This window comes from Trichosurus vulpecula, chromosome 4 (genome assembly GCF_011100635.1).
Source record: "Trichosurus vulpecula isolate mTriVul1 chromosome 4, mTriVul1.pri, whole genome shotgun sequence".
Classification (NCBI taxonomy): Eukaryota; Metazoa; Chordata; class Mammalia; order Diprotodontia; family Phalangeridae; genus Trichosurus; species Trichosurus vulpecula.
In genome coordinates this window covers 233,677,694-233,700,777 of record NC_050576.1, presented here as the reverse complement: position 1 = coordinate 233,700,777, position 23,084 = coordinate 233,677,694, and the positions used below count along the sequence as shown (strand labels likewise).

Genomic DNA, 23,084 nt, shown 5'->3' with positions numbered 1-23,084 from the left:
CCTCCACCTGGCATCTCTAAACTCTGGGCTTGTAACCAGCTTCTTTCAACCCCGGCCCAGGTGCCTCTTCTTGTGGGTCCAGGGCTGGAAGTGACCCCGAGGTCATCTAGTCCTACCCACTCAGGCCCAGAAAGTTAAAACAACTTGCTTAGGAACTAAAGCAACGAATTTCAGCAAGGTGTCATTGTTTTCAGAAAAAAAAAACCCAATCCTGGTCAATGAAAGCCAGGGACTCACATTTATGACTGAGACCTCAGGACCCAATGTCAGGGAACAGAGGACAGAGTCCTACGGAGTACCCCTAAAAACCTCCAGATATGGAACATGTAGAGGATGAGATTGGATTCTACAAGACTTCAAAACACACTTTAAAAAATGAGCCCTGTGGCAGCTAGTGAGGGATTTCTGGATTTAAAAGGGATTTGACTACATCTGTCCCATTCGACCTCCTTCGCTTCTCTAAAGCTTTTATAGCGTGGCTTAAACGTGGCTCACATCTTCTCCACGTGGAGCTATTTTTAGACAAGCGCATTTTCTCTGGCGGCTCTGGAATGCTGATTTCCCATGGAGCATGGCTGGCAAGGAGGCAGAGGCAGCTGAGGGGGCCTGCTAAAGTCTGGGGCACCCCAGCCTTCACAGGGCCACGGGGAGAAAGGCAAAATCACCATGAACAACTGTCTACACACTGGAATGACCCTGCAACGTCCTCAGGAGCACTTGAGACTTAGTGGGGAGGCTGTCCTGGGGTCAGGTGGGTCTCCTGGCTAGATGGAGGAGCCTCATCTGCCTCTAACCCACAACGGACTCTGAATCCCACCTCAGTCACTTACTAGCTGGGGGACCCTGGGCAAGTCACTTCAGCCTCATTTTACATGACTCACCTTCCTGCTTTCAGGCTGTGGCAATCAGCATACTCCAGTAGGCAAGGAGTCAGGGGGCCTAGCTTCTAACCTTGGCTTTGTACTTACTGCCTGAGTGACCATGGGCGTAAGAGGAAACTGAGGCTGACAGAGTCACAGAGTGGCCACAGAGCTTGAGATGTCCAAGGCAGGATTAGAACTTGGCACTTCCTGACTTGGGGCCTTGCTCTAGCCCCGGGGCCACCGAGACCCACCAAGGAAAAGATGTTTCACCTCTTGGAGTTCTGGTACCTTCACTTATAAAATGATGCCATCTGAGGCCCCTTCCAGCTCCAGTCCAGGATCCTCTGATCCTGAGGCTGACCACTGGTCTCTACTCTGACTTGGCTACTCCAGCGTCCCCATCTTGCCTCCTCACCTGTGTCCCCAGAAGCTGCATTCTCTGTTTCCAAACCTCAGGACCCTTGTCATTAGGCCCTTGGCCTTCCCCAGGCCCTTTACCCCACCCCAGCTTTGCCAAAAAGACTCCTGGAATCTCTGACTCAATCAGTACCTACTATGTGCCAGGCACAGGATAACACCTTCCCTACCCCACCTGACCAGCCACTCACATTGGGCCCATTTCCTCATTAGTAACCTCTAGAAAAAACCAACCTGGCCTTGTTTCCGTGCCCTGGCACCTCATCTCCCCTCCACCCTCCCTCCATCTGGTGGCCCTGACTAACTCTCTGTCCAGTCCCGCATTTCCCCAGGTTGGGTCTATTCCAGTTAGAATACACAAGAAGTCTGACCCCATTTATGACAAATGGTCAGGCTGAGCTAGGAGGGGCGATGACCACAGCACTGAGACCTGGGACTCAGAAATCATCTGATCCCTCATTTTGTAGATGGGAAAGACGAGGCCTTAAGAAGCGTACTGGCTTACCAGTCAACACACGGCATTTAAGCAGCAAAGCCAGGACTGGATCTCGGATCGTCTAACTCCAAATCCAGCTCTTTTTCTAATATGCCAAAGGTCATGCTTGCCAGGTTGAACCATATAAATAGAGGAGACGCTGTGTGTCTATACATAAAACCTATAAATTCTCTTCTCAATGAGAGGTGTGCAGGGGCTGGATAAGGCTGCTGAGACTCAAAGGTGCTCCCTCCTCTAACCAACCATGGCCCACCTGCTTGCCTTGCCCACAGGGACTTGGACGGCTTGCCTAATATTTCCTTTTTCAACCAAACAAGAGATAGAGAGCATTACAGGATGTCAAATGTATAATTTTTATTACATTAAAATTATAAAGTTTTTGCACAAACAAAATCAATGCAGCTGAGATTAGAAGGAAAGCAGAAAACTGGGAAAAAACATTTTTATGGCAAATTTCTCCAACAAAGGTCTCATTTCTCAAATACATAGAGAGAGAGTCAAATTTTTAAGAATACATTCCTCAATTGATGAATGGTCAAAGGATATAAGCAGGCAGTTTTCAGACAAAGTAATTAAAGTTACCTAGAGTCATATAAAAAAATGCTCTAAATCTCCATTGATTAGTGAAATGCAAATTAAAGCAACTCTGAGCTACCACCTCACACCTATTAGATTGGCTAATATAACAGAAAAGGAAAATGATAAATGTTGGAGGGGGCGTGGGAGAATTGGGACACTAATGTACTATTGGTGGAACTGAACCAACCATTCTGGAGAGCACTTTGGAACTATGCCCAAAGGGCTATAAAGCTGTGCATATCCTTTGACCCAGCAATAGCACTACTAGGTCTATATTCCAAAGGGATTTTAAAGGGGGGAGAGAGGAGGACTTATTATGTACCAAAAAAATTATAGCAGCTCTTTTTGTGGTGGCAAAGGTTTGGGAAATTGAGACAAGTTGTGGTACATGATTGTGACAGAATATTACTGTGCTATTAGAAGTGATTAGAAGGATGCTTTTGGAAAAACCTGGAAAGACTTACATGAACTGATGGAAAGTGAAATGAGCAGAACCAGGAGAACATTATACACGATAACAGCAATATTGTAAGGATGATCAACTGTGAATGACTTAGTTATTCTCAGTAATACAATGATCTAAGACAATTCCAAAGGACTCATGATGAAAAATGCTATCCACCTTCAGTGAAAGATCTGATAAGAGTGTCTGAGAGCAGATCAAAGCATACTTTTTTTTTACTTTATTTGTCTTGGTGTTTTTATGGAGGGGGGGGTGGAGTGCCTGAGTTTTCTTTCACAGCATGACTAATATGGAAATATGTTTTACACCACTGCACATGTATAACCTATATATAACCTATAAATTGTTTGTCTTCTCAATGAAAGGGGAGAGAGGAAGGCAGAGAATTTGACACTAAAATTTTTAAAAATTAATTACATGAATTGTAAATTTTTTAAATTTCCATTTTCATTAAAGAATAAAGGCTTACAGTGTGATGATTTATCCTATTTTAAATGGGAGGCATGTGAAAGTGGAGGGCCTCTCAGGATACTGGCAATAACCTGAATACTTGTTTTGTTTTGGGAAGGATGTGTTATTTCAAATGTAAACTCTCAAGGGAATCAGAGGAGGCCAGATGGAGGAAAGGAAGCAGACCCTTTATCCTTAAAGGACATTTACCCATGGAACTAGCTAGACACGAACAGGATGGAACAGAAGGCCATAAAAGGAGCCCAGGGACACAGGACCAGCAGAACCCATAGGAGCCAGAGGATGAACTCAGTAACTTTGCCAAGAAAACCCCAAATGGGGTCATGAAGAGCCAGACATGACTGAAAAATGACTGAACCACCACTGAATTTCAAGGGCAGGAAGGACATTACCAAGACAAGGGGGGAATCTTTTCCTTCCCCCAACAACAGAGCTTGGACTAAGCTGGTACAGGGTTATGCTAACTCCCTACTAATGATATTTTCATGAAGGCAAACAAGAGAGGCAGAATAACTGGGATTAATGCTTGAGTGACAAGGGGTGGAGAAGTGATGCCAGGAGCATCATGGCAGTGGAAAGAGAAGAAGGCTTTGATGAATGACTAAGGCGTCTAGTCCCCAGAGGGGTAAAAGTGGAGTCTGAGCCGTGTTTACACAGCAAGCTGGTTCTCCCCAGATGCTAGCCCAAGCTGCTGCCTAGCTTGGCATTTGCAAAGCCCTTCTCTAATCCTGAAAGGACTGAACAATAACAAAATCTCCAACTCAAAGACAATCAAGAAAACAAAAGGAAATTAAGCTTCACCCCATAAGAGGAAAAGCCCAGTCCCTCCAGAGCTTCCAGACATAATGTGGGCTCTTCCCACCTGGGATTGATTGGGAGTCATGCCTTCACCTTCTGGTAAATATCAAGCTGTCCTAAGAGCAAATTCCTCTGGGACCCTGTAATACATAGGACCACTGAAACATCTCGAGGGGGTCTTTGAAATACAAAGAGCAATCCAATGGAGGTCCACACTCGCTTCTCACCAGAATAAGCAGGCTAACCTAAAACAAACTCAGAAAACTCTCAAAGATTCATGAGCCTCCCTCCTTAAAAAGATTAAGTGTTTAGGGTTGGTTACTCGGAGATTCTTGGCCAAGAGGTAAACCTTATCCGGTAGTCCACCAGGGTCTCAAACAAACCCCAGACTCATGTCACAGTAAGTCAAAGAGTTTAGATCTGCTTAAAAAAAAATCAACAGATGGTCCCTCTACATCTTAATTAAATGCTTTTGCTACTGTATGGTCAGGTAACAGAGGATGTGGTACTCATCACCTAAAAGGGACCTACAGAAGCTGCTAGCCAGGAGGTCCAGAGCGAGAGGCCTCAGAGCTCCAGGGGCCTGGCTATTACATTAGCACAGAAAAGCAGCACATGTTTCAAAAACTATATTTCAACACGGCACTCTTAAATTGCTGGTGTTCCACCTCCAAACTTTTGTACAATCCATTGTCAGGCCTTTCTAGATTTCGCTGCTTCTGTATTTACTCCTAAACTCACTGTTCATAAAAGTGTAGATTAATTTACTTTGATATTGGCCCACTGTAGATTTGGTGTAACAAAAGAAGTCATACATTTGGAGCCCAGGACCAGGGTTCAAATCATAGCCCTGCTAATCCTTACAAAACTTCAACAAGCTTGGTCTTTGCTTCCTCTTCTATAAAACCAAGAGGACTGGACTAGACCTCTGCAGGCCCTTCCCCATTCTAAACCCTAAGATCCATGGCCATGTTCTGCAGGGACCTCACGTTGAGGAGAAGAAAAAGATGAAGAGAAAACAAAAGCAAGCCTTACTCCCCTGAAGAGTGCTTGGTTCTCTGTCTCATAAATGGGATTTCATATAAATTCCTTTGGAAACTCTCTGCAATGAGGTATATCAAAATGCTATAGAGACCTTACAAACTTCCCAAGCCGACAAACAGCATGGACGGCCTACCTCAGGCCCCTGGGTGAAGAGTAAAGGTTGAAGGAAGGAAGGCCTGTGTGCAGGCTGGGCCCTCTTGCCTGGAACATGCTCCTTCTGCTGCTTCCTTGAAGACTCATCTCTAGGACCACCTCCTTTGTGAAGCCTCTAGAGATCTTCAGAACTGCCAGTGTCTACCTTTCCCACCTAATTCCTCTGCAGTACATACCTTTGTAAGTATCCACCCCTTTACCCCTCAATATATTTTCACTTAAGGGCAGTCCTTGAGGACTCTCATCTCAGTATCCCAAGTGCCTGGGACAGTGCCCAGCACTTAATGAAATGCTTGCTGAACTGACAGACCAACTGACAATGAGCCAGGGAGCTGGCCCCTACAGGCGTGGAGCGGGGCTGCTGGCTCATGGCTAAGGCAGGAGGGAGAACAGCTCCAAATTCCAGCAACGGCCGACGTCCTGCTCCCATCTCTCGGCTGCTCCACCTCAGGCTTCTCAGGTGACAAACTGCCTTAGCAACTTCTGCAGGATTATTTTAAAGTTCCCTCAGATTTATAGCAAAGCCCCAGGAGCGAGGTTATGTGCAGGGAACAGCGCACACAGTGAAAATTCTCCATCAATCCCGCCTGAGCACACGTTCTTTAGATAAGAGCATACCGATGACACAGTGAATTTCCAGCAGTAGCCAAAGGAGCCAAATGATCTCACGTGCCAAAAGGGGCCACACAAATGTTGTCTTTTGGTAGGCCATCGACCAGATGGAATTTTCAAGGGCTACTCACTCCCCAAGGTTGAACTGAACACTATCTCAGTGGGACATGAAGCCACCCAGCTGCAGCTTATTCCAGACTATCAGGTCCTAGATGCATTTGCTTTCTACTCAGAAGAACATCCCATCGTGACCAACATCCAGTTATGTGCTACTGGCAGGTAGCAGCAGTGATTTGACTTGAGTACATCTATTTTTTCAGACTACAGATCTCGTCTGAACTCGGATCTTATTCAAAGGAATGGCAAGCATTAGGGAATCATAGAATTTTTCTGTACCGTGGGACAAAGACATGGAGATGATACCCCTGACCTGTCCCTAGGCAGCTAAAGGGAAGGGTGAACATCTGCCACCACAGTTTTCTTTTAAGTGGCTACATCTTGTTCAGTCTGTGTAATCAAATGCTGTTTCAGGAAGCAGGTAGAAACATTTACTTCCTTTGTGGAAAACAATGGCGGCTTGATGAGATGGCGACCCCTGTCATCTCCCACTTATGTGCATGGTTTAATTGCAGGGCTGCCACCTCCTAATGATGGAGCTGAGCATCGGCTCTTGATTCCCAGCATTCTGCTGTACACATTTGTATTTTAAACCTTATCTTTGTTCACAGGGGAAAAAAATACACCAGTGTGATTCTCTTTTAAGGGAAAAAATTCTTGTTCCCATGCGGATGGTCAGGCCCAACTCTTTTGAATGAGTACAGTGTTTTGGAAGTAGAGGCAACCAGCACCATGTCGGGAGGATGGCGATGAGCTTGCCATCCACAGGGAAGCCCTTTTCAGTCAGGACTCTCTACCAGACCTTCTTCTTCACAAACTCGGGGCTCCCTACATTGTGTCTGGCCTGACCCTCTTCATCAGTGGGAGGCAGGAGTCACAGTCTCACTGAACAAAGACAGCAGATTCAGGAATGACTCTCTTAGAAGAATGGAGTCATCTCCTCTCGGTTAAAACACTCCCGACTTCATTTTCTGGTGATGCGGTTTGAGGCCTGCCATAGCTGCTGCTCAGCAATCCTTGTCTCTAAAACATTTCTGGCGTGGTCTGCAGAAGGCCTCTGAGTTGTCTCTCAGCTTTGACCTCTCTCGTTTCTGACCCGTCCAAATAGGTTTTACCATCCTTACTAATGCTTTTTTTTCACAGATGTTACTATCAAAGTATATATTAGTGTTTATACAATTTCTGACCTCTTAACCCTCTGCAACACATGGTAGTGAATAAGTTGCTATTATTTTCATGGTGGTTCAGTGTTTAGCATTATGCTTGGCACATAGTAGGTACTTCATAAATGTTTATTGAATGACTGGTCTTTCTGCAAATACTTATTTTGCCAATACATTTACTAGCCCTGTGACCCTAGGCAAATCCTCTGTCTGCCTCAATTTCCTCATCTGTAAAATGGGGAGAGTAAAAACACCTATCTCCTAGGGCTGTTGGACAGAGAAGATGAGATGACATTTGTGAAGAACTCTGCAAACCCTAGCGGGCTATGTGAATGCTAGCTATCAAGGTCACTGCTGATGAGCCTCTAGTACTCAGCTAGATTGGTCCTCGGGAAGCGGACTCCACATGCTTCAGGAAGTTAACTGGATACCTTTCCAGAATCCTAGAACCTATCAGACCTTATGGCATTGACCCTGAGAACCAAAGGTTCTCTACACCGATGAGACATCACAGTGTGACTTAGTGAAGAACTATCTTACCACAGTGCTCTCTAGAGACAGAACCAGGGTGAAGAAACTCGGGCTTTGCCCCAGGCACCAAAATTTAAAGGGTGCTATCAGCGCTTGTACTCTCTCCTTCAGCTGCTTAGAAACAACCCAGCTTAGCCCCTAGTTAACAAGAACAGTCAAATATAATAGGAGACTTCCAGAGAGTTTGCCTCTTCCCTCTAAGGGCCTCTCCCAAGCCCACTCAGCTCCTCCCCATCCATGGACTATTCCTTCACACACCACCTCCCCCTCTCCACCAAGCTCCCCATTAGTGATTTCATGGCATCTCACACAGTCCAAAAGTGTTACCTTCCCCACCCTGCCCCCATTTGTCCTTAAAATCGCCACTTGAAAGCACCTTTCCTGCCACCTGCCTTAGTAGCCAAAAACGCTAGTTCCATCTTCTGCTGTCTGACCCAGTCCAGGCAGACCCCCAAGCTAAGGGCATGTGTGGTAATGAGAACTGCATTAAAGGAAAAAGAGACAAGGGCTAAACCCCAAAATCACTGGAGACTTAAGAGAATGCCAAAGGTGGGTAACAAACATCTCTCTTCTCCCCATCTTGACTCTGCCTGTCAGATTCCCCAGACCTTGCCTGAAAGCCAAGCTTGTGACAGCTGGAAGGGGGCAGAGCTTGAAGACACACCTCGGGCAGCTTTGCCCCCTTCAGACACAGCTGAGAAATGCACCTCATTTGTTTGAACGGGAGACTCTCCTGCAAAGAGCCTTTTACTGCATTTTTTATGTTTCCTAAAAAACTGAAGAGGATCCTAAATAATTCCCAAGACCTTTCCCAGGCTCAGTTTCTGAAGCTTAGTCATTTCTTTTCTTCTTGATGGCAAATCAGCTTCTTTCTGGAGCCCCGAGCTACAAGGCCTCTAATAGCACAATTAAGGTGGCTTTTTAGAACCATCAAAAAAAAGCTCAATAGCAAAGAATCCTCTTGTTACCACTTTCTGAATTGCTGAGGGCAATTGTTTTTCCCTTTTAAATGTTCTTTATGCAGAATGTACAGTACTGCCTTCCCGGGATCTTAACTGCATGCAGCTGTGTCTCAAAGGTCTTCAGCATCTAGAGTTGGGTGGGAGAAGCAGTGTGGAATCTGAAAAAAAGATGCCGGCCTTCCTTTCCCTCTTTCCTCCTTCCTTCCTTCCTCCCTCCTCCCCTCTCTCCTTCTATCCTTCCTCCTCTCCCTTCTTCCCTTCCCTCCCTCCTTCCTTCCTTCCTCCCTCCTCCCCTCCCTCCTTCTATCCTTCCTCCTCTCCCTTCTTCCCTTCCCTCCCTCTTTCCTTCCTTCCTTTCTCCCCTCCTTCCTTCCTTCTCCCTCCTTCCTCCCCTCCCTCCTTCTATCCTTCCTCCTCTCCCTTCTTCCCTTCCCTCTTTCCTTCCTTCCTTTCTCCCCTCCTTCCTTCCTTCCTCCTTTCTCCCTTCCCTCTTCTAGTAAGGCCTGTGGGTAGAAGCAGACCCTTCTCAAAAGGATGCTTGAGTGCTCTGGCCTCCCCACCCTGGTGATGCCTCTACCCTGTGGCCCCTCCTCTTCAGGGAGTCCCTGGCCAGGATCACCATTTTTCACGAGATGCTTGGACCATGCTCACTTCATTCCTGACTCTCTGGACTTTTTGGCCTCCTCCCCAGAAACCTCCCCACCCTTCCACCACCTTTTAAGCTTTGTCTTCCCTTAAAATGTAAGTTCCTTGAGTAGGAACCATCTTTTCCACTTGTATTTGTCTCCTCAGTGCTTAGCACAATGCCTGGCTCAAAGCGAATGCTTAACCAACGCATACATACTTCAACATTTCAGATTAACTAGGAACCCTGGCCACATTGGCATGGGCTACCTCGAGGGGTCACTTCTCCTTCCCTGGAGGACCTCAAGTCAAGCCAGCTGGCCCCTTGTCAGGTATGTTTGAGGAGGGCTTCTTATGCAGGCATGGGTTAGATAAGGCGGATGTAGAGGCTCCTCTCTGCTCAGAGAGCTGGTAATTCCCTTTGTCAACACAAAGAGTAAATCCATCATCCCCTCAGGGGCCAGCTTCGAGAGTTACTGTGCCTGAAAGATGTATAACTTCACGGCCAACTCTGATGATGAGCCTCTCCATGGGTCCTGAGGTTGCTTTTAGGATGGTCTGTTACCTGGCTGGCACTCAATGCCTTTCCTACTTGTGCCCTACTGGAATAACTAATTGTAATGATAACAGTAGTTAGCCTCCATATAGCAGCTACTGTCAGCCAGGACCTGTGCTAAGTGCTTGACAATCATGATCTCATTTGAGTCTTGCAACAACCTTGGGAGGTGGGCACTGTTATGATTCTCATTTTACATTTGAGGAAACTGAGGCAAACAGAGACCTTGCCCAAGTCTCACAGCTAGTAATGAGGCCATATTTGGACTCAGGAAGATGAATCTTCTTGCCTCCAGGCCCAGCACGCTCTCCATGGTCCTGCCTCACTGCCTCACCTCTGATGACCAAGGGTCAGCTGATGCCACCAGACAGCCTCATTGTGGGACTACTCCTCTCTATTCAATAAAGAACTGGCCTAATAGATGGCCTCACTAATCCAGGAATGCAGCCTACGATGATCCCTTCTCCTTCCTGGTCCATGTTCCTTCCCTCCTTAAATGATCTTGTATTTACTTATCTGTTTCCAAGTTAGATTTAAGTACCCTGAGGATGGGGCCTGGTTTTGGGGGTTGGGTTTTTTTTTTGGTCTCTGTATCCCTACCACCTTCAAGGCTGGTACACAGCAGGTGCTTAATAAGTGTTTGTGGAACTGAATGGAGCCCTCAGTAAGCAAATACTGGAAGATGATGGGCTTCTAGCAGCCCCCACTTCCACAAGAGGAAAACCATTGATAAGAGCTAAGTTTGAGTGTTCATCTCTGAGGAGGAGGGGCCTTGGGCAGCCAACGGGCCTGTAGTGGGCATAACTCAGGAGTCAGCATCCTATGGGCTGCTTTACACTCCCTCTGGCTCAGGAGTTCCTAACCTGGGGAAGTCAACTTTTTAAAAAATATTTTGATGGCTGAATTTCAGTAAAGTTGGATTCGTTGGTAATCCTAAACATTTTATGTTCTGTATTTAAATACATGATTCTGAGAAGGGTTCTACAGGCTGGGCTCCTTTCTTCCCCTAAAGGAAAAATCACTCAGCTTTTCTTCCTCCTCTTTTGGTAGGGTGTGTGTGCTCCAATCACTCTGAAATTCAGCCTGAAGGTAAGAAGGAACAGAAACTTCCAGATGTAAGTAACCACTTTCTCTCAATTCTGTTGACCCCATAGGTTAGGCCCCATCCTCTTTTTCAGAATATGGAGACTGAATCAGGGGAGGAGAATGTAATGGTTCTCTGCCCAAATAATTATAAAAGTTTCCTCTCTGGGACATGACATTCCCTGAGATCTAATGAAACTCTCCCTTATGGAGGACATTCATAGGTCTCTTGCTTAGTGTGTGTGTGTGTGTGTGTGCGCGCGCACGCGCGCATGTGTGTGTATCTATGTATGCATATATATGGATGGCTGTATATGCCTAAATACGTGTGCATATATGTAAGTGACTTCTTCAGAAAGGTCTCTACCCAAAGCCCTTTTTCTACAGAGGCCGAGTTTCTGTCACGATTTGAAACAGATTAGCACCCATCCATCCCAATGGTCCCAAGAGCATAGACTTGGGTTTCGTTGAGCATTGGGATATATGAACGTGGGAATCTCCCAAACTAAACATCGATTCACAAAAGACAGATAGCTTAGAAAAGCTTTTTTCTCTCAAAACACAGTATGACTCACAGTCTTTCAGAACCAACCCACACCACCAGGAAATGTAAGACTGAATAGATCTGCAGAGAGACTCAAGCCAGATTGAGTTTCCTTCCCTCAGGAAGATAACGAAATGCAGATACCTGGGGAGGGCTTGTATTGTCTTTGCATGTATAAATAGGGAACAATACGAGATACGCCCATTTGTATTTTTATATTTCAGGATTAATTTTTTCAATAAGTGTTTTATTAATAGTCTTTTTAAAACATAACTATCACTTCCTGATGATTCCACCCTCACCCTTCCCCCTACATCCAGAGAACACTTTTTAACAAAGGGGTAGGGTATAGCAAGGTAAAGTAGCACACTGGCCAGTCTGGTAACGTATGCCTCCTTCCACACCAACAGGCCACCCCTTTGAGAGGTGAGAGGTATGAGTTAAGGATTAATCTTCAAGAAGGTTCCCTGTACTTTTACTGAAAGGATGCAAATGTGTAAGACCAAGAATGCCAACATATGTAACAAATCATGAAAAGTCAATTTCTGGTCCTTTTCATTCTTTGAAATGTATACACTCCCTCAAGTAAACAACGTAGCTCTAGGCCATGAACGTTGCCACAAGTGGGTACGTATATAAACACAAATGCATTTACACACATATACCCCAGGAGGAACAAGTTATTCTGGACAGAGCCAAGCTTTCCAGGTATTTTAAGTCTACAAGCATGGAATCTTGAGCTGGAAAGGACATGAGGAAGCTAGGTCCCAGAGAAGTCAGGTGGTGTTCTCCAGGTCACAGGGTGCCCAGAGCCAGAACTCAGACAACAACCCAGGTTCCCCACCTCCCAGGCTCCTGCCATTTCTAGCATACCCTCCGAGCACCAAAATGCTTGTTTCTGTTTTACCCTTTGGGTGAACATCTTTGCCTAGGCCCGTTCCATCTTTTTCTGGAACACAGCATGCTGGTCTAAAACCTGGGGTGGGCCTTCTGGCCCCCCACTGTCCTACGCTGTGTTCCAGCATTGCCCACTCAGAGAGAGGGAAGGAGCACAGGGGTGAACTGCCCTAGCACTAAATGGCCCCAGGAACAGTGTGTTTGAGCTCATGTGTCTGTCCTTTTCTGCTCTCTCTCTCTGCCGTTGCTTTCGGCTCCATTTCTAATGGGGGCTGCTTCTCATCTAATCTTGAAAACTAGGACACTGACTTCACGAGGCTCAGGGGTAAAGCACGGCTCATAAATTAGGGGCTGGCGGTTCTCCTCGGGGTAAAGAACACCGCTCTAGGCCACAGAGGTTGTGACAAGTGTTTCAGTGACTCGGAAGCGCTTTGGGAAACTTTCAGGTTCTCGGTGTTCCAGGTAATTAAGGGACTGATTTAATCTGTGCACACGGCCTGGCTCCCCCAAGGGACACTCCTTGAAGGGAGGATCTGGTGATCCAGACAAAGGAGGTTTGGACTCCTCCATCCATGCCGGTGTTCTACACCTGTGCCCTTCTCTGAGCAGGCTATAATCTCCCTGAGGACAGGAACTGCTTCCCTAGTCCTTGGCAGGCCTGGGCGCCACCTAGTGGGTGTTTGTGGAAGTGAACTGAATCGATGCAATAGGGTACAAGGCAAAGAGCACTGGGCTTGGAATCTGCACCCCTGGGTTCCAGATCAGGCTGTGACGCTGCTATAACAACAATAAATGACAATACTTATATGGCACCATAAGGCTCACAAAGTGTTTCATAAATATCTCATCAGATAGGTGCAAATATAATCCCCATGTTACAGATGAGAAAACGAAGCAGGTTAAGTGACTTGCCCAGGGTCACACAGACAGCAAACGTCTGAGGCAGGACTCAAACTTAGTTCTTGAGAATTCAGAAGTCCCACACTCTCTCTGCTGCATCACTCAGCAGCTGTGCATCCCCTTCTGGGTCTTCTCTGTCCTCACTTATAAAATGAGAGACTGGACTGGTCTAGAGGATTACTGAAGTCCTTTTCCGGGCAGTTAACTGCTGAGGTCTTAAGTGCTAGACTTGGGTTCAAATCCTGCCTCAGACACTTATTAGCAAGTCCTTTAATCGCTCAGGTCTCAGTTTCCTCAGCTGTAAAATGAGGCTAAAAGAGCACCTAACTCCCAGGGTTGTGGTGAAGAACAGTCGGGAGGTCATCTATGCAGAGCTCTTTGCAAACCTTCCAGGGCATCATTACCATCATTCAAGCTTTGTCATCCTAAGATTCTGCACGGGGGAGGGGCAGGTGTAGGCATAGGCATCCACACCAATTCAAGGGGAGGTGGGGGAGAAGAGCAGGATGGGGAGCCGAGCACTTGCGGTCTTGCATTCTGTGCCAATTCTTGAAGCAATTCCTCAGGAATTGTTCCTCACTCTTTGGCTTCTGGAGCCACAGATGGAGGAGATCTCCATTATGTGGCTCAGGAGGATTTGTCCAAGGACAGGCCTCCCTAGAGACTGGGCTACTTTCCAGTGAGCCACTTCCTAAACTTCAGAGGGCCCTTTCAGGAGGAGGAGGGAGTCAAGTGGAAAATGTGCGAGGTACTAACCCAGCACCAAGCACCGGAGCCACACACATATCACAGGCTTCAAAGTCCAGTGGTATTCCCACTGGTTGTTGGAAATACTTGATCTCTACAGGCCCCCACCCACCCAAAATCAGACCCAGATATATTCTGTGCTATTAGGAAAAATTGTTCCTGACTAGATTACAGATCTTCCTAATTTATTTCTTCTTTTCTGTTTATTGAAAAGATTTCCTTCAATGAGCATGGAGTAGGGTTTCTTAACAAGAGGATCTAATGAAATGCTGAATGCTCTTGGGAGAGCTCCTTCTAAAATGCCTTCGATGGTTATTATGAGGCTCAAAGATAGCATAAGTAAAGTGTTTTGCAAATGAATGCTAGCAATTATTATTGGCCTTAGAAGAAACAAGTTTTAAGCCCAAGACTGAGGGAGATGATGCACATGCAATGGTGGTGAGAAGGGCAAAGACAGTGTTCCAGGTGAGAGCTATCTCAGTCAATCAACATTTATTAAGCACCTACTATATGCCAGGGACTGTGCTGAGCACTTAGGCTACAAAAAGAAGCAAAAGACAGTCCCTGCCCTCAAGGAGCTCACAATCTAATGGGGGTTGGAGGAAAGGGGGAGATGGAAGGGGAGACAATTTGAGAGAGAGAGATGGATGGACGGATGAATGGATGAATGGATATAGATACATATACACACATATGTTATAACACATACTGTATGTTAACATATAATAAATGTTAAATTACTTAAGCTTCACAGTTATTTAATCCTCACTGTATAGATTTAGAAACCAAAAACCACTGGGACTCAGTGCCTCGACCAATAGCCATACAGTGGTTGAGGGGCATGACTGGGGCCACCATCTTCTTCTGGTCCAGCTCTCAGGGCACCGCAGCCATCCTGCCTAGAGCTAAGCATCTTCCTGGCTTTCTAAAGCCTTCTCCAAACTGAGGAAGGCCCGGACCCCAAATAACCCTCATGGAAGAAAGGAAGGAAAAAACATGTATCAAGTGCTTACTATGTGTCAGGCCCAGAGTAAGGAAAAGGTTTGTCAGACTCTCATGCCTTCATTAGATATTCTGCCCCCCAACAGAACATAAGCATGTTGAGGGCAGAGTCCATTTTTATTTTTGCCTCTGTTACCCTAGAAGAGAACGCTGTGCCTTGCATACAGTAGATGCTTAATAAATGCCTACTGAATGAATGAGTAAATGATTTCTCAGCTAGACTAACAAAGTTTTCAAGGAAGGAGAGCAAACTAGAGAAGTGACATTTAAGATTAGATCAATAGGAACACATAATAGATAAGAGACCAGAAAATCCTATTAGTAAAACAGCTTTTTTTTTTAAAGTAATTTGGTATTTAACCACCTGTTTCGGGAATCAAAAGACATGTCTTACATTTCATGTTGTATAAGAAAATTTTCTCTCACATGCTTTATAGCTCTGAACCCTGTGTTTGCCATTCATCTCCTCCCTTTTTAAAATGCACAGATTTTGGCCATGGCCCAGATACATTCTTCTAGCCTTGGCAAAGAAGGAAGCTACCAGACGTACCTGCTTCATCATAGGAGACAGTCAGTTTTTCTAGCATCTCTCGGTCGATGGACAGAATCTGCTGCTCCAGGATGGCCTGGTAGGAGAGCACGCTGTTCTCTTTGTCCTTTTCGTAGTCCTGAAGATGCTGTTTCAGGACTTCAGGCAGGCGGGATTTCACATATTCAGCAGCTGACTGTCATAAAACAAGGGGGAAAAACCAAACCCGATTAGTCTTTCACATATTCAACCTGAACCTTTATATATTGGTTAGAGTTCTGAGCTCCAGGTGCAGCTTAAAATCCAGAACCTGAAAACCAGAAGGGGACACAGAGAGCAAGAGATATGTAAAAATCAATCAAAGACTGATGGATTGATAGGACAAGAGAGAAGTAAAACACACAGATGATTGCAACAACCCTCAGGCCAGTCAGCTAGGCTATGACAGCTACACATTGTGTTCTGGCCCCCAGCCCCAGACTCCAGTAGGCACAAAGGGTTCATTTTGAACACAGACAGTGAATATTCAAGAGGTCCTCGGTCTCCCCCTTCCAAAAGATCTTTGTCCCAAGTTCTTTGTCACTAGTATCTGGAGATGTCAAGAGAAACAGAAGGAGGCCTCTAGCATGTTGACCGGACGCCCATTGTGAGCTTACGGAGAACATGGACAAGGATGAAGGCATGCCGAGTACTCGTAAGGTCTGGGGTCCAAGGGTCACAGTAATATCGCTGGAAATTCTCCCATTAACTCCTTATCCTCTTGTGGGTCTCCTACCTTCTCTTTTCCTTTTGGCCTCCTCTTTCTCTCCCTACTCCCTAAATTAAGGGCTCAGTCCTTGAATCTCCACCCGTCTCACTCCTCACTTTCCTGGGGAGAACTTTTCAACGTACACCTCTATACAATCATCACAGTTTCACAGATGACCCTGAACTTGTCCCCAGGATCCCAACTGCAGAGGGCATTTTCATTTACATATCCCTTTATGACCTAAATTTAAAACTAATTTCACCTAGGCGTCCCCCCCGACTCTGAAACCCAGCACTAAAGATCCAAGACAAAAAACAGACAGTCTCTGCCGCGAAGGTCCTCACATTCGATTGGATTCTTCTTTAGTGAGTTCACAGCGCCTGGCACAACCTGGGTGCTTAATAAATGATGGCTGAACTGGATTATTTTCTTCACTGGGCATCCACTGTAAATGCCATTGGAAGGACAATTATTAGTAAAGAGAGTCTATATTCTTAAAATGCGCTTCTCTTCCTGTCATCCCCAAAGCAGGAGGCTCAACATTTTGGAGTCTTTCTTTCCCATTTCTTCCATGTGCGGGCTCCTCCTTTTGTATTGCATGGCCCATCTGTCCCCTCCCAAAAATAGAGATATCCCAATACCTAATCCCTGGATGACTGCAACGGCTTCCTAACCATCCTCCCAGTCTCCAATCTCCCTCAGACCCTATGGCCAAAGTGGTCTTCTACTCAGTCACGCCTCTGAAGGACTGAGGGTGGCATTAAAGCTCTCCAAAGAGGATCTGGAAACAGGAGACAGCTCCTTGTGGGAAAGGACCTTATCATTTTCATTACTGTGTTCCCAGCTGCTCACTTAGAGTTTTGCACACAGTAGGTGCTTAGTAACTGCTGAAGTGAATGGAAAGGAAGACTCTTAATTGTACGTATATGGTCTTGCCCATATGCGGTCCAGCACCGGGTCCAGTGGTCCCTGCGACGAGGACACTCCTGTAGCTTTCCTGATTTAGACTCATTCTCTTCTGACAAAGGGGCTCCATGTTGTTGGAGGGCAGTGAGATGCCACGTACTTTATCTTGTACCCTTTGTGTAACATCCCTACATGCTTTTAGACAGTTATTGTGTTCTTCTTCATTTGTACTGTGTTACTGGGATGGGGGGGAGGGGTGTGGGTGGAGATGGGAAAAAAGAGAGGACCCAGCCCAGCTCTCGTGTTCTTCAGTCCGTTTCTTTGGCATTTTCCTAGCTACCTCTTTGCAACTCAGAGTGGAAAAAGAAAGTAAGGCCAGTGGAACCCCTGCCCACCAAGAAAAGCCCCCCAGAGAATAAAGGGGAATATTTCAGCCTGGGGAGTGGCCAGATGCTAGCACCTAACGACATCTTCCTGGGTTTATATTTAGATTCTGTAAGTCAATTGCTGATTAAATTACAACCTGAAAATCTCACTGAAACTGTGTTCAATTTGCATGCAAGCCAGTCAGTACAGAATGAATGAAATTATTCCATAAAATGTAAATGAGCTCACCACATAAGCACAACACATTTAATTCTAGCATTTAATAATGATTTCCTTCTGACACTGGGAGCCTGAGAGGCACATCTGAGAAGGACTATTTTTAACTCACAATATCTAGCTGTGTTGAATACAACATTCAGCTTTGGTTTTTCCTTGGAAATGACTTAGATGTCCAGGAAATAGATCCCCAACACATTTTAAAAGAATCGATGGACCAAATACTGGTGAATCTGTACCACGCTGTATTTCCTTCCCATTTAGGTTAATTTTTTTTCTGTCAAAATCACAATGCAAAGCCGGATAAAACTGGGGTCCATCCTTTCCATTATTTTTTATAAACAATGTCATTTCTGGGTGCAGGCTATTTTCATTGTGAGAGGTTTCTGAAACCTCTGGGAGGAAAATGGCCCCGGGCCACGTCTTCCCTTTTCCCAGGCTGTGTCAAGGAAACCACTGTTACACTCGGCTGATGTTCTAAATGCATTCATATGATAGTTTAACCTCATGTTCAAGAGAAGCCTACACAGACTCTCTGCCAGATTATTAATTGCCTGTGGAAATAATACAATGTGAGCAAGCAACGGACAACAAAAAGGAGAACTTAAAATTCTAGAACCTTGGTGGAATTCCAGAAATTGAATATCATCACAATGCTTCCTTATTAAAACGGTCCTCCTGTGCAACCTTTCAGAAGAGGAGTAACATTGGGTCTCTTTCTTTGTTGTCTTTGTATATCCCAGAATTCCCCGCTGGGACGCTGGAGATGGCAGGAGAACTGAGGAAGGGTTCTAGCATATTGAGTGGATTATCTGTGGGACACACACAGGAGGGCATGGACAAGCATCCCCAGCATGGGGAAGCGTGGATGGGTGCCAGTCAGCGCCGCTGGAGGGAAGAACCAGAGGGATGAGATCGCCGATGCTCAAGTGGTCCCTGAGCATGAATATGTCCCGGGCCTAGGATGGGTGCTTAATACATGCTTAATGAACTGACTGAAGTGGAAGAGGAGGCACGGATAATAGAACGCCTGACCTGGAGTCAGGAGATCTGAGTTCAAGTCCAACCCCAGATACTTACTGGCTGTGTGATCCTGGGCGAGTCATTTAACTTGTTTGTCTCAGTTTTCTCATCTGTAAAATGGGGATAATAGCAGCACCTGCCTCGCAGGGTTGTGAGATTAAAATCAAATATCCATAAAGTACTTTGAAAACCTTAAAGTGGTATGTGTATATATATAATACACACATGTGCTATCATCACCATCATCATCCGACATTAGTGGTTAATGCCACTAGAAAGAAAATCATCATTCGAGTCTATCCTCTTAAATTTTACCTGGGGGGAGTTTAAATTCTGGGCCGGCCAAACCGAGTATTCATTTCAGAAATAACAACGGCGATTGTCATGGTCTCTCTCTCTCGTATCTATGGAATGCTTCATACGTTTCGAGGTGTTTCCTGTCTATGACCTGAGGCAGGGGACGCCGGTGTTCTGTTGATAAGGGCTGATCCAAGCTGGCCCCTAGAAAAAGCTTTCCAGAAGCTCGTATTGGTTGCGTGAGGAAGGCGCACCATCAAGGACCACTCTCACGACCCCAGAGAGAGAAGAGGGCTTCCGTCCCCAGCAAATGGAACTGCTCTATGGCGTTAGCAGCTGCCATTCAGAAGCCATTAAATGAACTGCTCACAAATCTGCTCACTTACAGATTGACACCGAATTTGGAGCGGCCCAGTGAACCCAGCCCAAATGTGAAGATTCATTAAGGGTCATTCCAAACCATTAGGACCATTAGTAGTGACCAACATGAAGCCAAGAATACATCATGGCACAGGGCGTCTTCTATACAGGATTTATTTGCTCAAATACCTCCTACGATGAAGTACCATCAGAACAGAAACTCTGGGTGAGTGGGGAGTGTTTCGTTCACCGTGTTGGGTCCCTAGTGCCCAGTGCGCTATGTTTGGAATGATATTTGAGTCTACCATGATGTTACTATGGGAATCGCATAGAGCAAGTACTTCATGCTTGTTCACTGGATTCATATTTCTATAGGACTTGAAGGTTTTCAAAGTACTTTCCTCACAATAAACCCGTCAACTAGATAACATATGCATGTTCATTCCCATTTTACAAATGAGCAAAATGGAGGCTTAGAGAAATTGTTTATTAACTCATTTGCCTTCTCTGGGCCTTTTTCATCACCTGTGAAAACAGGGCATGAGATAAGAAGATGGGAGGCAACACAGTGAAACAAAAAGGGTGATGAGTTTGGGAGTCCCTGGACTCGAGTGCAAATCCTGGCTGTCACTCCAACCTGTGGGACCTTGACCAGGTCCCTCACTTCTTGAGGTCTCTGTTTCCTCCTCTGTAGAAGGAGGAAAGGGCCTGGTGGACCTGGAGAATCCCTTAGGATGGCAGACCTATGCCCCTATGATCACTACAGTCCCTCCCAGCTCTAAAGACTATGCCCTCCCAGGTCATGTGGCTAGTACATCTAGGAGCTAGGAGGAGAACATGGGTATCGAGGTCAAGAACTCGGGTTCTTTCTGCTGAACTTCTTTTCTCATTCATTCCTTCATTGAACAAGGATACTACGAATCACTCAATCACTCCCTACGGTTAAGGAATTAGACATTTTCCGCTTGGCTCCAGAGGGCAGAACTATTAGGAATGGACAGATGTGGCAAAGAGGCAGATGTAGGCTTGCTCAGGACAAACTTCCTAAACACTGTCTAAGAGTAGGCGGAGCTGCAGCTGTCAGGTATAATGCAGACACTTCTTCTTCCAGACCTGGGGTTGACTGGCTGACCTCTGAGACCCCTTCCCCAATTCAGAGATTCTATGAATTACATGAATATATTATTCAGTGAATGCAGGCTCATGTGGAATTCAAACTATTAACATACCCTTCTCCTCCTAAAGAGCAAAGGAACCATGGATCATTTTTAAAGGGTCATCTGCCTGAATACCACACCAACCTAGGAATGCTTGGAAGAGTCTCCAATGTTAAAAAAGGTGACAGTGTTAAAAATGGCACTGTAAATACAATTAATATATTGTACATGTTGTATAGATTGATATATATGTATAGGCACAGTGCCTGACACACTGCAGCCATTTAAATGTCTATTGACTGCTGACTGCTTTCTCCCTTAGGAAGGTTAACAAGAAAGGACCCTAAGACCTGTATCATTTGCCCCAGATCCACGGTAGAGATTCAGGCACAACGTTGGGAAGAAGGCCACTTATTCATGGTTTGTTTACGAAGCTCTGTCTTGGAGTAGAGGCTGATGATGTTAACTTGGTCTACTAAGGAGAGTGTGCATCCCCAGAACCACTACCTCCTCCTTCCTGTGATACCTCTTGGTAGTAAACACACACCTGTGCTCACATTGCCCTCTGCTGTCTGGTGCCCACATAAGCAAGAAGCAAAAACAGACTCAGCAGGTGTGAGCAGAAGCTTACTGGCTCAAACTGAAGGAGACACCAGCATCGAGAAATTACGAGAATCCATCGAGCAGATAACATGATTATCATTATTATTGTGTCACTGTCCAGACCTGAGATTTAATTAGTGTGGAGATTCGTGGTCCCTTCACTGATGCAGATGGACAATATGACCAGATGCCACGGTCTTAAAGAGTGTCTGCCACCAGGGAGGGTAAGTTTCTAGGGTCAGAGATGGGACTTGATCCCATGTCTGCCTGACTCCAAGGCCAAACCTCTATCCAATGCACTACCAATATTGATTACAGAGTGGATTCCTAAGGATTAAGAGGGTACCAGAGGAGTGAGAAGGCACAGTAAACAGAATATGGGGGCAGGGGAGGAAGGATCAATCGCAGGAGATGTTTTGGGAGAAGTTCAGAAACAGGTTTTCATTTTTTCCCTCAGTTCTAATTTCTCTCCCTCCTTCCACCCTTCCCCAACCCATTGAGAAGTCAAGAAATACATGCCCATCATATAGATGAAGTCACACAAAACACGTTGGCACATCGGTCATATCAGAAACAGGTTTTCAAGGTGACAGATTTGTCGAGAGAAGAAGATGGCTTTCCAAGTAGAGGGAAAATGAGAAATGAGGCTAGTCACAGAAACATGAGCAGGGAAGCTCCAGGAACGTGTGACTCCTACACTGAGTTCATGTTTGGTAAGAGAGCACAGGAAGCTTGTGAGGAAGGAGAGAGGGTGGCGAAATGGTGCCGAGGGAACACTCTTCGGGCAGCTCCCAGGGGAAGGATGCTTTGGTGGGTGGGAGGGTGAAGGCAGGAAGGACGTTGAGGAAGTTGGGGATCAATCCACATGAGGGGGCAGGTTCTGGACTAGGGTGAGAGCTTGGAAATAGAAAGAGGCCAATTCAAAGGACACTGCATGAAGTGCCAATAGCAGGTCTGGGGGGACAGATTAAATACAGGCAGGGAAGAGGAAGAGGGAAGGGACAGGTAAAGTGAGAAAGAGCTGGGGAGTGGGGGAGAAAGAAGGGGAAGGAGGGGAAATCGAGGGGGAGAGAGAGAAACAGTCATCAGGGCTACTAGGCAGGCTGATCTGGAGAATGGTAGTTCCCTTGGTCTTAATGGGAAAAGCTGAGAAGGGGCACATTTGAGGGCTAAAATGAGCCAGATTCTCAACATGTGTAAGCCCAAAGATAAGCAACTACTCCTCCAAGTTCTGAGAAACTCAAAAAACTCCATGAAATCTTACTTTCAAAATAGCACTAAGAATTCTTTTTCTCCCATTAAGGCTGGTGTGAATTGGATCTCAGTCGCTGGGGCTGAAGCAGCACTAGTTTCAAAGTGCCTTTGGGAAGAAGTCCTGTGGCTGAGATTCAATGATTGTAGGACCCCTCCAAAGATATCCATCCTAAAGTCCAGCCCAAGCCAGGCTCTGCCCCAGGGCTTTGCAAAACTTCGGCTCCCTCCCAGCTCTAATTCCTCAGTCAACAGGCTAAATTTATGAAGCTTGCCAGGCGCCGGGGACCCTGGTAGGATCTGGGCAAACCATGGGACCCTGTTTCCTCTTGTAAAATGATGATAATGGGATGGTTGTAAGGGCCCAGTGAGACACAGGTGGCCAACAAACAGCATTTATTAAGCTCTTCCTGTGTGCTGGGCACTTTGCAAACCCTAAGAGTGCCAGACAGAGGGATGGCAATGGGGAATGGACCTGTCATTGCACTGGGAGAGGGTCTCGGCTCAGATAGTTGCCAGGAGCACCGAGGGTGAATGACTGACGGCGCCCGCATGGCAGGACCAGATCCTCCCGGCTCCAAGGCT

The 23,084-nt window shown here is 45.9% G+C and overlaps 1 protein-coding gene across 1 annotated transcript in view; it reads right to left on the bottom strand.

The window, feature by feature from the left end:
* The window catches only part of PPM1L (protein phosphatase, Mg2+/Mn2+ dependent 1L), an 84,492-nt gene extending 68,258 nt beyond the window's left edge, over positions 1-16,234 (bottom strand). The window contains exons 1-2 of the mRNA XM_036755671.1: positions 16,208-16,234; positions 15,573-15,747 (exon numbers count right to left, since the gene is read on the bottom strand). Of these exons, the coding sequence (XP_036611566.1) occupies positions 15,573-15,747; positions 16,208-16,234 (202 nt within the window). The remainder of the gene's footprint in view (positions 1-15,572; positions 15,748-16,207) is intronic.
* Positions 16,235-23,084: the final 6,850 nt, after the last annotated feature.